This window comes from Pipistrellus kuhlii, unplaced genomic scaffold (genome assembly GCF_014108245.1).
Source record: "Pipistrellus kuhlii isolate mPipKuh1 unplaced genomic scaffold, mPipKuh1.p scaffold_m20_p_20, whole genome shotgun sequence".
Classification (NCBI taxonomy): Eukaryota; Metazoa; Chordata; class Mammalia; order Chiroptera; family Vespertilionidae; genus Pipistrellus; species Pipistrellus kuhlii.
Window position 1 is genome coordinate 2,794,007 of NW_023425516.1, and position 16,946 is coordinate 2,810,952.

General features: G+C 44.8%; 1 protein-coding gene across 1 annotated transcript in view; it reads right to left on the minus strand.

Annotated features, from left to right (window-relative positions):
* FBXW8 (F-box and WD repeat domain containing 8) overlaps nucleotides 1-16,946 on the minus strand; it is a 109,504-nt gene that overhangs the window by 21,992 nt on the left and 70,566 nt on the right. The window contains exon 8 of the mRNA XM_036448888.2: nucleotides 403-530. Within this exon, the coding sequence (XP_036304781.1) occupies nucleotides 403-530 (128 nt within the window). The remainder of the gene's footprint in view (nucleotides 1-402; nucleotides 531-16,946) is intronic.

The window sequence follows — 16,946 nt, forward strand, 5'->3', positions numbered from 1 at the left end:
GCGAGTGTGAGCTGCGGAGTGTGGAGTGAGCACTGCGAGTGTGAGCCGCGGAGCGAGCACTGCGAGTGTGAGCCGCGGGGTGAGCACTGCGAGTGTGAGCCGCGGAGTGTGGAGTGAGCACTGCAAGTGTGAACCGTGGAGTGAGCACTGTGAGTGTGAGCCGCGGAGTGAGCACTACGAGTGTGAGCTGTGGAGTGAGCACTGCGAGTGTGAGCCGCAGAGTGTGGAGTGAGCACTGCGAGTGTGAGCCGCAGAGTGTGGAGTGAGCACTGCGAGTGTGAGCCGAGGAGTGTGGAGTGAGCACTGTGAGTGTGAGCCGCGGCGAACACGTGAGCAGTGAGGCCGGGCGGCCCGGCGGCGACAGAAACGGCTGCGGCTACAAAACCTGTTACTCAGACATACCTCCTGTCCATGTTGCCGCTGACCATGAGGTTGGGGGGGCTGTCCCTGAGGTTGACGCAGGAGAAGTCGCCAAGCGTGTTGCCCAGCTTCGAGAGGCAGCGTTCTGCTTCCAGGCTGTAGACCAGGATCTGGGGAGAAGGAACATGCGGGTGCCGTTACAGACGGCAGTCCTACACCCACACGCTTTGTTTCTGCACTTCCAGGCAGCCTCGCCCCAGCCCCTAGGAAAGACGCTCTGCCACTCAACACCCTGACCTGGTCACACTCTGACCTTGTCCAGGGAGTGAGATTGTAGACACAGGGCTGTTAGAACGACAAAAGGAAATGCAAAAGGAAGTGAAGGGAAATCCAGAGAATTCCTCAGTCCAAGGTGCAAACTCAAAGGACACACAGAAAAATGCCAAAAGAAGAAATGAGGTTTGCGTTTCCTAACAGAGAAAGAGGCGTGGAAATGAGGGTCACTGGCGTCGCCTGGTTTGGAATTGATGGGAAAGGAGCAGGTGCAGAAGCATGCAGCCAGCCATGCGGGTTCGTTCTTCTTCCGCTTCCTGTATTCATACCACGGGAGGTACAGGAAAGAATGGTCCAAACATCCAGGAGAATGAAGCCTGCACAGTGAACCACGAGATGAGTCCTTTAGACCAAACGCCACACCCAAAGTCCTGGTCCCCGTGCTTCCCTCTTCCCTCTCCACTTGCTCATTTTAAGGAGCTCTGTTCTGTAAGGTACGGGCGCAGATAAGAAGGTGGTCTTCATCTCTAGACAATATACTTGTTAAATGTAAACACTTCCGTGCCTTCTCTCCAGCAAAAGGAAAATAGATGATTCATAATCGTTCTAAGATTTAAGACTTCTACTAAAAAAAAACAAAAAAAAAACTTGGTAATTCAGTTCAACTTAATTAACATGAACTGCTTGCTATGGGTCAGTCACTGCTGTAAGTACCAAGGACGCAGTTCTTGCCCCCAAATTCACAGTCAAAAAGCCTCCTCATCAACACTGTTCGGTGCCTATTCATTTATCAAGTATTAGTATACAGGTCCTTATTTTAGTATTGAGAAATGAACAAATTGTCTCCACCTTGAACTTCATCAATCTCATTGTCAACACACATTTCTAACAAGTGAATCTTTAGAAATTCCTAATAATCCAGGCAACACTATAATACTATTGCTCACAGCAGCATCTGGAAGAGGGCGATTTCAAACTTTAACCCATAAAGACTAGAGTAAGCAAGATAAATGTTATTTTTATGCAGTTGAAAATAAAAGTTTCTGAGAAAATTTCAACAACTGTAAAATACCCAGAATAAGATTCTTCTTCCAAGTAAGAACATAGTAATAATCAAATCTTCTATCTACAGTGAATATCATAAAAATTGCATAAAATCAGCTCCTAGAAAGAAAAAAATTAAAAACAGCAACTTCATGGTCTATCATAAAAGTAGTATTTTACACCCATCATTACAGATCTTTCAGTAGGATTCTTGGACTCAATATATCTTGTGGTTTTTTTTTTTCTATTATTGTTGTGAATCCTTACCTAAGGATTTTTTCCCCCATTATTATTATTAATTTTTTTTTTAAGAGAGTAGAAGAGAGGGGGAGAGAGAAAGAGAAACACAGATGTGAGAGAGACACAGTGACTGGCTGCCTCCTGTACTGGCACCAATGGGTATGGGGATTGAGTCTGGAACTAAGTTATGTGCCCTTGAACAGATTTAAACTCGCAAGCTGACACATTGAGCAAACCAGGTAAGGCTCAATATCTTGTTTTTAAAATACTTCAACTTCTATATTCAGAAGGTAGGCCTTTAAAATATAAATATGCATAGTAAATATAAAGATTAAAATCTGAAATTGAGTCAGTTCCTATGCTTTACTTTTTCTAGTTATTTACAAGTGGATGGACCATTTCTGAGGGACACAGTGAGGTCGCATCCCTCTGCAGAGAGCCTCTGCATAACATCTAAGTTATCAGGACTCCAGTATCTACGATGCTTAGTAACTCAATGAATCACAACTATCCGAACAGTACCTGCACCATTGCGTTTAGTTAAAGACCACAGAGATTAGAAAACACATTACCCATCTTGGAGGCGGTTCTTTCCATGTTACAAATCCCTTAACGACCTTTACCATTCCTCCTGCTCCATTCCTCCTCCCTCCCATTCTCTCTCTCTTTTAATAAGGTTGAGCAAATGGGACTTCATTTTATCTGACTGCCACAGACTAGTGAGATTAATTATTCATGCTCACACTCTCCCTCTTGTTAAGACCATGCATTAGACTAATTTTTCTCTTTATTGCCCTAGTTGGGTGAGTATCAACCCATGGCACTTGACTCACCCTCAGCGGTGTAGGGATATGCTGGAAAGAAGGAAAAAACTATCCATAGCTACAATCTTGGAGAAAATATTCTGCACTAATGCGACCGCCAATCAATAGATGTTGCTGGGGATTTTTTCTTTTAAATGCCAAGTGGATATTACAAAAGAGCTTACATGGTGATTACAGGGCACATCTTTATAGGAGTCAAATGCTTCTTCGAGAATTTTCTAAAACAGGGAAGCCACGTTCAGAGTGGCATATATTTTGCAAAGATAACTACAGGAGATGTATGCTGGGTGGTTTTTCTTTCTCTTTAGCTTCCAGGCAGATGTAGAGGCACCCGGTGGAAGCAAACATTGTTTGAAAAAAAACTTCAGGGATCTTAAAGTATTTTCATAAATCCTAGTCTTAGAATCCTAACTTTGAATTTTATTCAAATTAATCTAACATAACAGAATTATATAACGAAACAGTAACCTTCTGTGCATCCACCTCTCAGAGATAACCACTTGAACAGCTTAGTGTATCCACTGCTAGACTTCTTCTATACACACCTGTCTATGTCTACCTGTCCCCTCCCTCTCCCTGTATGTGTATATAAAATTATTCTTTTCCATGAATGGGACTATTGTTCTACAATTTGGTTTTCCTACTAAATACCATGAGTGTTCTTTCCTTGTCAATACCTATAGGTAAATCTTGTTATTTTTAATGGCGGCATAGAATTTCTCTGTGGATATTTAATTCTATACTGGTAGATATTTGGGTTGTTTCTAATTTTTAGACAACAAAAATAATGCTGTAATTCCCTTAACAGCCAGGCAACAGTATTTACTAACCATCTTCAGTGTAGTGGGCTCTGGAATGACAGGGATGGTGGATGACGTGCAGAAGCCTCCGCCTGCTGCCAGCTGAAACCACCCACCTCTCGGCCAGCTGTGAGCGGCCACCAGCTGTCCTGCTCCTGCAGACGAGGGGCTCACCTCTCTGAGGACACCACCTTACAGCCATGTCCGAGCAGCTGGTGGTGTAAGCAGCAGGGACAGCCCTGTAGAGTCAGGAACAAGCCACAGGCCCAACATCTGGGAAGCGTCAGTCACTGTCCTGGTGCAGGAGGGCCCTGCACCCTCCAGGTGTGGCCTAGACCAGTGGTCAGCAAACTGTGGCTCTCGAGCCACATGAGGCTCTTTTGGCCCCTTGAGTGTGGCTCTTCCACAAAATACCATGGCCTGGGCGAGTCTATTTTGAAGAAGTGGCGTTAGAAGAAGTTTAAGTTTAAAAAATTTGGCTCTCAAAAGAAATTTCAATCCTTGTACTGTTGATATTTGGCTCTGTTGACTAATGAGTTTGCCGACCACTGGCCTAGACCATTTGGTGTGCCCAGGACTGGCTGTCCAACCAAAGCCTGAAGGAAAGAGCTGGGAAGTGACTGCTGTCCCTGTGGAGGGGTGAGCTCAAGGCAGGCCAACATCCTCCTTCATGCAGGAAGAACTGGATTTAGCACTGCAAACACATCCTACATCTAAGACCCATAAGCTGGAACCACGTGCAGGCAGAAATCGCCATGAACAGATTACAGAGCCTTGCAGTCCCGATTTTTGGTCACATGATGATGAATGAAGAAAGAAACCCCTTAGTGTTTTCTTTGGTTAAGTTTACAAAAATAGTCTTCCTGATGCTTAGTTTACCTGCCAAAGTCATTGTACCAACTGTACTATCACCCCGAGCAGCTGCTCACCTGCTAAGCACCCCAGCCCTGCCCTTTGGAAGGGGTAGGAGTGGTCAGGCTTCCTTACAAGACGCAGGACTGACACAGCTCTGTGAGCTACAGCTAACTTGCACACGGCCACTAAAGAGGGGAGGAATGACAGAGCACAGTGAGAGCTGCTGAGCTGGCCTGAAGCAGAGTGAAGAATAAAGGGCAGGGGGATTGATTGAAATTCTTGGAGATGACAAAGTCTACATACTTTCTTTTCTGACCTCTGGTAACCTGCCTCCATCACTACCACATATATTCTTCTCGTATGAGGGGGGAATCATAAGCAGCAGCCAAATTCTAGAGAGTAAAGCAGTTACCCCCACACTCTACCTTCCATCCCTATCAAGCTTATGTTGTGCTCCTGCTGTGCCTTCAGCACACAGAGCTCGTTCCCTCTGGTCAGGGCCAAAGGTACCCTGTCCACACACTTCACCTGGTGTTTCCAAGGTGCCACTGTGCCTTCGCTTCCTCCGGCCTCTCCCAGACCCGTGGTTCTTCAGCTCCAGGGCCAGGAGCGTCACCAAGGAAACTCACTTAGCAGGTCAGCTGAGGCTGCTACCAAGTGCCCACCATATGTGTAAGATGCTGGCCTAGACTTGGACTATCCTTCCTTGTGGAAGCAATCCCACATTCATTCTTGTAGCTCTGATTCGGTGCTCAGTGTACAGACAACTGCTCAGTACATGTTATCAGGGAAACCCAGAGCTTACCACAATCGGGGACACAATAAATACTCATTTCTTTTTTTTGCTTAATACCTGCCACCTCTAACACCCACCCATTTCTGGATGTCTAATCTTGCTGCTGTCATGTACAAAGGAATACTTCATCCTACTCAAACAGAAGGAGGTTCCACAATAACCACATTCTAGAACTGTAATATCCAGATCCTGGAAACTGTGTCCAGTTCTGAAAATGTGGCAGACTAGAATGCCTGGAAAACCCTGCTGTTTACAAATGCAAAAATGCTGGATAAGATTCAGTATCAATAAACATTCCTTCAACCTATCTGTTTTAAGTTCTAAGAAGTCAGAAAAACTCTGAGGAGTCAAAAATGGGGAACAATGGCCTGGCCGGGTAACTCAGGTGGTTACAGTGTCATCCTGACATGCCAAGGTTGTGGGTTAGATCCCACATACGAGTCAACCAATGGATGCATAAACAAGTAGAATAACAAATCAATGTTTCTGGTTTCTCCCTCTCAAATCAATAATTAAGAGCAAACAGAGAACACTAAATCCAGAAAGGGAGTGAGCTCTCATGCCAGGGGTGCTCTGTGACACCGCCAGCACAAACAGAACCCCAGACTCAGGCTGTGCGGCCATGCACACTCAGTAAAAAGCAAGTTGGGGAAGCGGTCTGTTCGCTGGGGAAAGAGCCTACCCGGAGCTGGTTTGCCTCACGTTCGGCTCAGGATGGAAAATGTTTGCGTTGGGGTGTGCAAGCACACTCCTGCCCTCGCCCAGCTTCAGAGGCTGAATGTATGCTGCCTGAAAGGCCAAACCCCGTGCCCAGGCATCAGTTTAAAGCACTTCCAGGCTGGTAACGTGCTCTGGTACCTGAGAACTCCCCTCAGGAGGAAGACCCTCCCCACCCAGGCCCTTAGGACATGTACAATCACCACCAGCCAAAAAGGAGCTCACAACAAAAGCAGAACTCCAAATACAGAAGGAAACACCTCATTCTACACGACAGGCAGAAAGCAAACAGAAGAATTCACTTCCAGGATATCAGAATGTTTACAGAAATAAAAGAGGATAGGGGTCAAAAACAGAAACGTGGTTAAAAAGTCAACGAATGAGTTAAGTAATTCAACAGAGTGCAAGGAAGAATTTTGTGAATTGTAAGGTAGGTTTTAAGAAATTATTTAGAAGGCAACATGGAGAGATGGAGAAAGAAAATATGAATGAGCTGTGGACAGCACGGAGGAGACATGTGTCTCACACAAACCTGATCTGAGCCCCGACAGAAAGAACAGAGAAAACGTTGGAGAAGAAAACTTCAACGGCTGAGAATTTTCTACAACTGAAGGAAGTAAGAAACCCCAAATAGGAGAAATAAAACTAAATCCACACTCAAGAGACACTAGAGTGAAACCGCAGAAAATTAAAGACAAGGAAAAGATCATAAAAGCAGCCAAAGAAGAGAAAGAGCCGTAGAAGGAAATGACAATTAGACCAACAGCCAACATCTCAGTGGCATCGGTGGAAGTCCCAACCACTAACCCCTTCAAGGGGCTGAGAGAAAGTGCTGAGAGCTATAAAGGACTAGCGCAGCTGCCTTAGAATGAGGGGAAACAAAGACTTTTTAAAAAATTAAAACATTAAGAACACTTGTGTATAAAATGGAGGACAGTGGCCTGGTTGGGTAGCTCAGTTGGTTACAGGGTCATCCTGATATGGAAGGCTGTGGGTTCAATCCCCGGTTAGGACATAGAAGAATCAACCAATGGATTCATAAATGAGTGGAATAACGAATCGATGTTTCTGTCTCTCTCTCTTTCTCTCTCTCTGTCTCTCCCTTCCTTTCTCTAAAATCAATAAATAACAATAACAACAAATAGAGAACACTAAATCCCGAAAGGGAAGTGAGCTCTCATTAAAGGAACTTCTAAAGAACTCACTTTTGGAAGATGGTCCAGAAAAAAAAAGGGTCTGACATGCTGAAAGGAAAAGTAAGTAAAGATGCAGGTAAATGTGCATAAAAGTACACAAGTACTGACTACATACAACAACAACGCTGCTGCTTTGGGATTAAAGAAACAGAACAGACTGTATCCGCCCTATTATTCCAAGCAGCAGGGGGCCCTGACTCAGGGCGATGTACCAGGACCAGAGGACGCAGGTGCACAGGGGACCCCTCCAGCGCTGAGGCTGAGTGAATGGCGGCGCCCTTGGACACCTGTACTCTGCTTGGCACACAGAAGGGACTCGATATGTATTTGATGAAAGAATGAATAAACGCTACACATCGCTGCCTGTGCTCGTCAATGACAGGAGCCTGATACATGGGCCGTCCAGTGAGATGTGCTCCATGCGAACAAATGAACACGGCAAGTCACTGTGCTTCCGGCCAACAGCAACATAGTTAGCGCTTCACAAGTGGGAGGCATAGTTTTATTTGGTATAGATCTTGAAGTACAGACTAATAATGCTCTTAAAAAATAATAAATAAATAAATAAATAAATAAATAAATAAAGTAAAAAGACCTCCCATTCTTGAGGTAGGTTCTAATCAAGTATACACCCAACCTGCTATTCTGACCCAACCTAAATCTGACCAGCAAAATGTGTTAAAAAAAAATTTCACTACCAAAAATGCAAGGTTCACATATTGATGTCGACACACGAAGATAAGTGAACAGCTCCTATAAATTCACAGATGAGCTATGATTTAAAAAAACAATGAGAAAGACAGACAATTGGGAAGGGAGGGGGAGCTAGTGAGAAAAGAGTAAATCATATACAAAACAGCCAATAAAAAAATAAAAAAGCAGTTAATATACATGAATAATGGATGTCTGATTTAAAAGCAGTTTACTCCGATATGATGTAATTTTTGACAATCAGCCAGAGAGACTATTTTGTAAGTCCTTGCCAAAGATAAGTCAGAGCGTGAGGCCTGGTAACAGGCATATCTGTGAACATGTGGAAAATGACTTTCACCACCGTCCCAAAGGTGACTTTCTGTTGGCAAACAGAAACGTGCCTCTCAGGTGCACTTAGCAGCACCACCAGCAAGATGCAAAGCTGGACCCCCGACAGCACAGACCCCTGAAACACAGCCCCTCCCCGTTTCCATGATATGCTCTGGCACCGTCCACGCTCAACTGCAGCACAAAGGGAGGCAGCCTGGGCTGCTTTCATGTTTAAGTTTTAATTGGAGTGACAAGCCCGCAAGGCCAAGATATTTCAGGGATGGGACGGTGTTGCTGAGCATCGCCAGGCGCTCGGTAGGCAAGGCCCGTGTGCGTTCCCCACCACCACGTGCCAATGCACCTGCAACCCCCGCTGTTCCAGGACTGGACTCTGCCCGGGAAGGCTCTGCCAATTAGCGCAGACTTGCCAAACTCGGGGGCTTTGTGATGTGGGCAGATGTCTACAAAGGATCAGAGCGAGGCCAAACCAACACCTATTGTGACCTAAGCCTGAAAGAAACCCAGAGACAACAGTACACTCCAGTGCAAATCAGGCAACACAACCCCCCTCCCCTTACCCCCCGCCCACCCACACACCCATAGGTGCTGGGAACACCAGGGAAGGCAGGGCCACTCTGGAGCTCTTGCTTGGCTTCGGAAACCTCCTCAGACGCTCTCTGTCCTAGCGCTAGGATGAGAAAAGAGACCACAAAGAACTGGCTCCTGCAGACATAAAGCGAGCGGGACTGCTCAGGGCCCAGCATTTAGTCCCACGACAAGATTATAATTACTATGTAAATGTATGACTGAAGCTGAAAATCCTCACAGCCTCCTTTTATGCTCCCAACAGGCCTCATCATAATAAAGAGCATGGACAGTTTCTAAGCGCTTCACAAATATTAATGACACGTAACTAATCATGGTCCACAGGAGGAAAAAAGTTAGCATTAAACCTATTTTATATTGGGAGGAAGACTGAGGTTGCAAATTAGGAAATGAATTCTTAAAAATTAAAGGCAACTTAAATAATATTTTTTAAATGGGAAGATTATATGTGAGATGACTGGGATACAAAGCTATCTGTATGAAGATGAGAATATCAGGCTGGCTTGGGTATCAATTTTCTATTCACTAGCCTGGCAACTGCTGGTCTGGCCCCAAGTTAGACCAGACAAAGGCTCAGAAGTGGATAGAGTGTGGCTAACACCAGAGAACTAAAACAAGCGGCAGCTGATGGAGGAGCGTGAAAAAGGACAGTGAACAGTGAGGAACTCTGGTGAAGGGCAGAGTCTACCCATGGGCTCCCCTTCGTACCCCGGAGGCACAACGCCCCTTCAGCACTGCCTAAGGGCAGGAGTGTACCAGCACAGACATATGCTTAGCTGCACTTCGCACATAAAGAACACTATAAATAGTAGCTGTCTGGATATACACCCAAAGCATGCAACCTATTCTACAGTGTTAGCATTCTTACTGAGAGCGCAACACCCTCCCCCTGATCTTCATTAACTGACAAACAAACTGACTTTAGATCCTTTAACACACCTACTTGCTCTTGAGCCCCGGTTCACCACTTCTCACCCAGGGAAGACTGTGAACTTGGAGCTAGGCTCTGCTTCTGTTTCATTTATGGATAGGCATGATTCTGTTTCATCTATGGATAGGCATGATTCTGTTTCATCTATGGATAGGCATCTACGGATAGGCATGGTGAAACAAAAGAAGAGCCTAACGCCAAGTTCACAGTCTCCTCTGGGTGAGAAGTGGTGAACCAGGATGGAAATTCAACATAAACTGTTGGGAAAGCCATTAGAACAAGTAGGCCCTACATAAAATTCTAGGCTTAATTCAAAAGACAAAGAAGAAAAAGGCAATGGTCAGCATACACTTCAATGTAATGGTCTTAGGAGCTTACTCGGAGCTTCAAGAATACTGATCAATGTTTTTGAAAATTAGAAAATGACACAAGTGCCACTGGTATACAAACATTATGCAAGTATGAGCGCAGACATAAGATATTTAAGGCACAGTGCCAGCCCTTTCCGCAAGGCTTTGCATCTCAAGGCTATTACAGCAAGTGACTCAGCAACCGCACTGGTTCTGCAGGAAGCTGAGCTGACTTGTCCCTTTCTGTTCTAAATACATTATTTCACATCAGCTCTTGGGAAAATGAATCTGGTGAAGAACCAGGACTTTCACTACAAAAACGACGTGAGCACAGTTCCCACACCAGCCAGGGTGCCTGTGCTCCAGCCAGCCTGGATCACCCACTGCGCTTCCCGGAGCCCCTGGGAACCCGTCCTCCAAGCCCATTGCCTCTGTCTGAACTGCCTTCATGCCCAGGTTTTCCTGATGGACGCTAGCCTGCCCCAAAGCTAGTGGGCATAGGGAGTCCTGGTGCTCAGTATCTAACAAGCACATGACCTACCTTTCCCAGGTAAGTAGCTTGCTGAAGGTTTATCTGGCTCAATCCCCAAAAGTTACAGCACTAGCTTGACTTAGTAGAAAATACTTTTCCCTGTGAGGTCATCACTCTCACAAAGGAGTGGTTCAGGATCCCAAAGATCCTAGCGCATGCTCAGCTTCCAGAAGCAGCGACAGTATTCTGAGAAATGCTTCCCACAGAATCGCCATCGTATTACAGAAAATCAGAGGTGGCCAGGTCCTCAAAGATTCCCAGATGAGGTTCTTGTCTGTCCTGAGTAACCTGGGGGTGCTGTGAGCTGTCTCGGGTTCACACAGCACGGGAGGAGAACTTCATGCATTATGAAATTACAGTAACAATTATATCACTTACTGATACCATTTTAATACTGAACCATTTTCTAGTATTAAAACAATCCTCTGAATGTTCAATTGTCATCAGTTTATCTGTATAAATGTCATCACGTTGGAATTCAGCAAACTGCTGTGAAGGGCCCCCTGTGACCTGGTGTCCATCTCAATGTGGAAGAAGCAACCCTTGTGTTGCTAAGTTGCTGAGGCAGGAAGTCCTAAGGCAGATGTCATTCTGGATTCATCTCCATGTTTCCAGTGCCAATCAGAAATCTAGCATACAGCACGTGTTCAATAAGGAGTCATTAGCAATGACAGTAACCTAGGCAACAAAAGAAGAATCCTTCTGGTAGTCAACATCACTCAATAACCTAGAAAACTGGTCTCAAAGGACTATTTTCCTAAACTTCTCTAAGAAGAAAGTGAAAACATTTTAAAGGTTTAAGGAGGAAGTGAAAAGGAATGAGGCATATACTTAGTGGACTTTCCATTCTAAATTATTCACCCTGCTTCTAAAAGACCGAGTTTTTCCATTTTTCTCTGGAATAGACCTTGAACAAAAGCAGCGGTGGGCTGTGCATGCTGGGGTAGGTGTGGGAGAATGCGGTCAGAATCCATGAGCACTGCGTGTCTGATTCCAAGCATCCTCCCAGACAGTTATTTCCACTTGTGACAAGTGCAAGCAACCAATCCAGAGTCTTTCCACGTCCGTGTGAAGGGAATGATTACCATAAGCGATGTGAGCAATCATTTTCCAGCGTGATGTAAGCTGAGGCAGCAGCGCCAAGGCAGCGTTCTTGTCAAACACATCTCAGCCTCAGGATTACTTCACTCGCATCCCCCTGATTACGATGCACGCCGTGTGCCGCTAAATACACCCTGCCACTGAATGCCAAGTACTTCAGAACTAAATTAGAAAATATGTCCAAATACATAGAATGATGCTAAGAGCACTAAGTGGGTCTCTCTCTTACTTTATGAGGCATGAGACTCGTCGTCAACATAATGCTCTCAAATGAGGCAATTCTATCTTCTAACCCTCCACATCTGAGAGCAAAGTTTAATTCAGGGAGTAAAAGAATTAATGATATGGTATCATACACATGTTTTCATTGGTGGGAAGATTTCTGACAGAGTCAGGAAATGTGAGACATAGAAGCACATCATAAAGGGGTGCTTGGGCACAGAGGGCCAGGGCGGAGTTGACACGGATTCCTGCACAGCAGCGGGAGGAAGCAGGCCATTGCAAAGTAGCATTTGAAAGCAAAAGACCTGTGAGGAGGCCTTCTCACCACATACCCCTAGCCAGCAGGACATACGAAGTGATAAACAAGTTCCAAATTCCTGCCTTTCTATCAGCAATAAACATGGCCCGTGGGGCGGTCTCCTTAGAGAGGAGTCGAGTAATGGATTCCTCAGGCATTTCAGAAGCATTCAGCCACCCAGCAGTCCCAGTGGGGAAGCTCAACACAACTCCACAGGCAGAGTGGGCAGTGTCTACCACCTCATCACTTCATTCGGAATTCAAGGAACACGGATGCTGGACGGAAGCCAGAGGTCCCATGCCCACCGCTCTTCATTTTACGTAAAAGAGGCCAGTTGGCTTACCACCTTAGAAGAACCACGGACCCTCCCTCAAATGGTACCAACTAAGCCGAGAAGGAACACATATCAGTACGTGTTGCAGCTCTTCCCAACCTAACGGTGGCCTGAGAGGGCTGCCAGTCCCACTGCACTGGTTCTAGGGAAAGCCATGTGATCCGAAACCAACAGCTACTCATCCTAAGCAGCAGAGCTGCAAATCATTTCCTGAAGAGTAGGAGCAGACAGATCTCTGTCTAGTCCTCTGGCCTCACTGTGCTGTGAGCTTCCTGTGAAGCCTGTGAGAGAAGAGAAGTACAGGAACTGCCAGGGACATGGATGTACTGCCACCTGCCCCTTTCCCGGGATGCCGCTAGAGAGGCCACAGCCATCAAATCATACAGGCGCAGACCCTTCCACTCAGCAAGTCCACTCTGAGGAACTCACCTACAAACACATTCAGTGGGCCAGTGTGTTCAGCAGCAAAAGACAGGGAGCAATTTAGCAAACATCTAGAGGGGGCTAGCCAAACTCACCAAGGTCCGTCCGCAGGTGTGGTACCATAAAATTGCAAAAAGCAAAGCAAAGCAAAACTAAACCAAAAAACAATATCCAAACACCGGGATGAAATGATCTTAAGAAGTTTTGTCGCAGGAAAAGGCAAGGTGCAGAATAACAATACAGTATTTTACCATTTATATTTTTAAAACAGAGGAGACTGAGGGTATGGCTGGGTAATTTGCTTACATGAGCATAAAATATCTCTGGAAGGATGTGCATGAAACCAGCAGCACTGACTTGGCTCCAGGAAAAGACAGAAACAGGGAGGCAGGCTGAAAAGAGTGGGGAGGGGCCATCCACTGCACATTCTTCCTTGTCAGATCCGTTGATTTCTGAATCAGGTGAATGCATTACCTCGTTTTAAATTACTCTTAAAAAAAAAAAAAAATGTTTAAAGATCTGATCTTTTAACAAAAGGTGAAAATAGACAATGGCCGTTTTTTCCTACGACTTTACTTGGGCAAAGAAAATGCTGGCAATTCCAAGCGGGGTCCCTAGTCCTGGCCTCTAAATTCAAAAGTCTGGGAAGTTCTACGCCATGAGCCAATGGAGACGTACAGAGCACGCACTCTCTCTGGTCCCAGAACACATGGAGCTGGAAAGGATCAGACCAGCTGTATTCCCAGGCCTTTTCTCAAGGTTAAATGGGCACATTTTGCTACATTACTCGGTCCCATTTCCTTAGAAAACTGTTTGTTGACAGAGTTGGGTTACTTGACAAGTACCAGTTTGCTGAAATCTGTGCATGAGGCTGTTTCACACTCCAGTGCCAGGAACACAACTGGTGCTCCGTGGCTCTCTGTGCTGAATGCACACAAGATGACTGGCTAGCTGGATCTCTGAGTGGATGGACGTGAACCATTATTATTTGATGCTCTGACAGCTGTGGTGCCTATAAAATGCTAATGTGATCATCGTACGGGGCAAGGATATCCTCCAGTTAAACAAAAATAATACCTCTGGAGTACTTCTACAGGTCAGAGAGATTTCAGTTCCAGACTCAAATGTATTTTATATCAACATTTGGACTACGCTGTCTGTTTTTATCACAGTTAATCAATAATGGACTCCAGCTAAGCCCCGGCTCTGTATCAGGTACAAACGAAGATAAGCCAAACTCTATGTTCTCATAAAGCCTTCATCTGATTCCGAGTTACACAGGCCAGAGGCGCAAAACACAGAGCCCCATGTGGACGTAGCTCCAGGCGAACTCTACTGCTAATAGTCTGACACCAGCCTAATAGAATGTGCTGGGACACACGCTGCCAGGCCAAGCACAGACACAGCCAAAACGGCATTCACAGGCAGAGCAGCACTGAGCACACACATGAAGCTACCTGGGAATTACGACATTACAGCCTAGGATAGCAGCAGGATGACATGGCTCAGCGCAAGCAGAGATATTACATGACAGTTACGTTTCTTAAAAATGCAGGTTCTTCTGAGGAAGCAGAAAACCCATTAAACTCCATCCGATGGAGAGTCCTGCCTCTGCAAAAACAAGGGGAGTTTCATAGACAAAAGCTTGGCCTCCCTCACGATCGAGTGGGTGGCATTCATGTTGGAGAAACATCTCAACACAAAGTCATTACTAACAACAACCGCCAGCCACCCACAGTGTTTGGAGGCTTGCTCTTGCATACACAAAATATTTGGGTATCTAACTGCTACTGTCAGATTTCAAAGGATGCTTCAACAAATTTCTGTAGCAAATTTACTTCCACTTTTAATTTTAAAATAGCAATGAAAATACCAGTAGCAAGTTATTTGAGAGAACACATTTTAAAATAAATTTCCATAAAATTAAGGTATTAATAAGCAGATTCTTATAATCAATGCTTTTAATTGGGTTGGAAATTTTCAGAGGCAATCACAAAAGTGCCTCTGTACCATGGATATCTAAAGGATGCTCCCAGTACGATTTTGTGCTGGACTCTCACTTTAACTGATTTCTCAAATATAACCACTATGATTATATCAAAATGTAAGACTGTATAGAAATAAATCTAATTAGATAAGTCAAAGAGAAATAGGATCGGCCAGATGAAAAATTTATGGAAAATATGGAAAATTTTAACCAGGCTAGTATTACATATATCTATCCCCTCGCTGCACTGAGACTTGAGAAATAAATGAGATAACCCAAACTTGAAAGCATAATGGATGAAAAATTAGAAAGCAAATATGTAGTCTTTCTTCTCTCAACAAATGAGCTCACTGGGGATCGGAAAAGAAAGTTTTTTTAAAGCCCCAAAAAAGGAAACCGCCTTCAGAAAGCAATTGCCGTCCCCTCCCCCACTTCCTAAGAAGACAAAACACAGGAGGTGGAGCATCGCAGACCTGTCAGCCCACATACGCTGACATATGCACTCCTCAAGCACAAAGGGAGGCCTTCTCCCAGTGAGGCTGCAGGAAGCCACAAGCCTTATCTATCTTACTGGATGAAGAACATAATTAGAATCCAGGATGCTTCAAATCTTTGAGTACCTACTAAGTTGCAAAATCAGTGCACACCTGATAAATGAGACCTGACCTTGCAGGTGACTTACACATTAGGGGAAACTATGTAAATAAATAAATAAATAAATAAATCACAAACTGAAGCCAGCATTGAACTACAACTGGTAGAAATACCAGGAGGCACACGGTGATGATTAACTGTCACACGCCAAGCATGATGCTTAAAGTTTTACAGACCTGTTTTCATTTAGCTGACAATTCTATGGTGTTGCTATTGCTACAACCCCCCTTTTACAAGTAAGGAAGCTGAGCCCTAACTGGTTTGGCTCAGTGGATAAGAGCGTTGGCCTGTAGACTGAAGGGTCCCAGGTTCAATTCTGGTCAGGGGCACATGCCTGGGTTGTGGGCTCAATCCCAGGAGGGGGCGTGCAGGAGGCAGTGGATCAATGATTCTCTCTCAATCATTGATGTTTCTATCACTCTCTCCCTCTCCCTGCCTTTCTAAAATCAATAAAAATATATTTAAAAACAAATGAGGAAACTGAGGCATACAGAGAGTTAAGCAACATGCTTCAGGCCACACGGGCAGCGGGGCAGCAGGCCGCAATAGGCCACGGAGAAGGCCTCGGTCCTCAGGAGGAGCAGCTGCCAGAGGAGCCAATGCGCAAACATTCTTCCTGGGATCACACCACTGCTGGGGGGTGGAGAGCAGGCACATTAAAGGGGAAACAAAATAAAACTTGATCCCCCTCTCCCCTGATCCCACTGGAGGAGAAGAGACTTCCATAAATCAGCTTTAAGACTTTTCAGACTAAGTACTTGGCCTACAGTCAGGATAGTAAAACGCTAGGTAGTGATTACATTTAGTAATCATGCAAAGAATTTCAATTAAAAACTTTTCTCCTTGCTTCTGGCTCACAGAGTATCAGAGGTACTTTTATGCACTGTTGGCAAAAATATAAATTTTGCTGCAACCTTTTTTCTATAAAGGTATGTTTTTCAGTGTATAAATGTACCTATTTTCTAGGTGGGTATCTATTAGAAATTATTGCCAGTTTTGTCTGTGGAGTAGGGTTGGGGAAAAGGAGGAAAAAAGAAACTATTGTTTTCACCTCATATCCTTTTCAAATGCTTGATTTATTTATTTATTTATTTATTTATTTTTACCATGCTAAGTACATATTTCCCGACTACATCTTGGAGCTTTAAATTTAAGTTGCCTTCTAAAAAACAAAAACTGGCCGGGACCGGTTTGGCTCAATGGATAGAGCATCGGCTTGGGGACTGAAGGGTCCCGGGTTCGATTCCGGTCAAGGGCATGTACCTTGGTTGCGGGCATATCCCCAGTAGGGGGTGTGCAAGAGGCAGCTGATCGATGACTCTCTTTCATCGATGTTTCTAACTCTCTATCTCTCTCCCTTCCTCTCTATACAAAATCAAT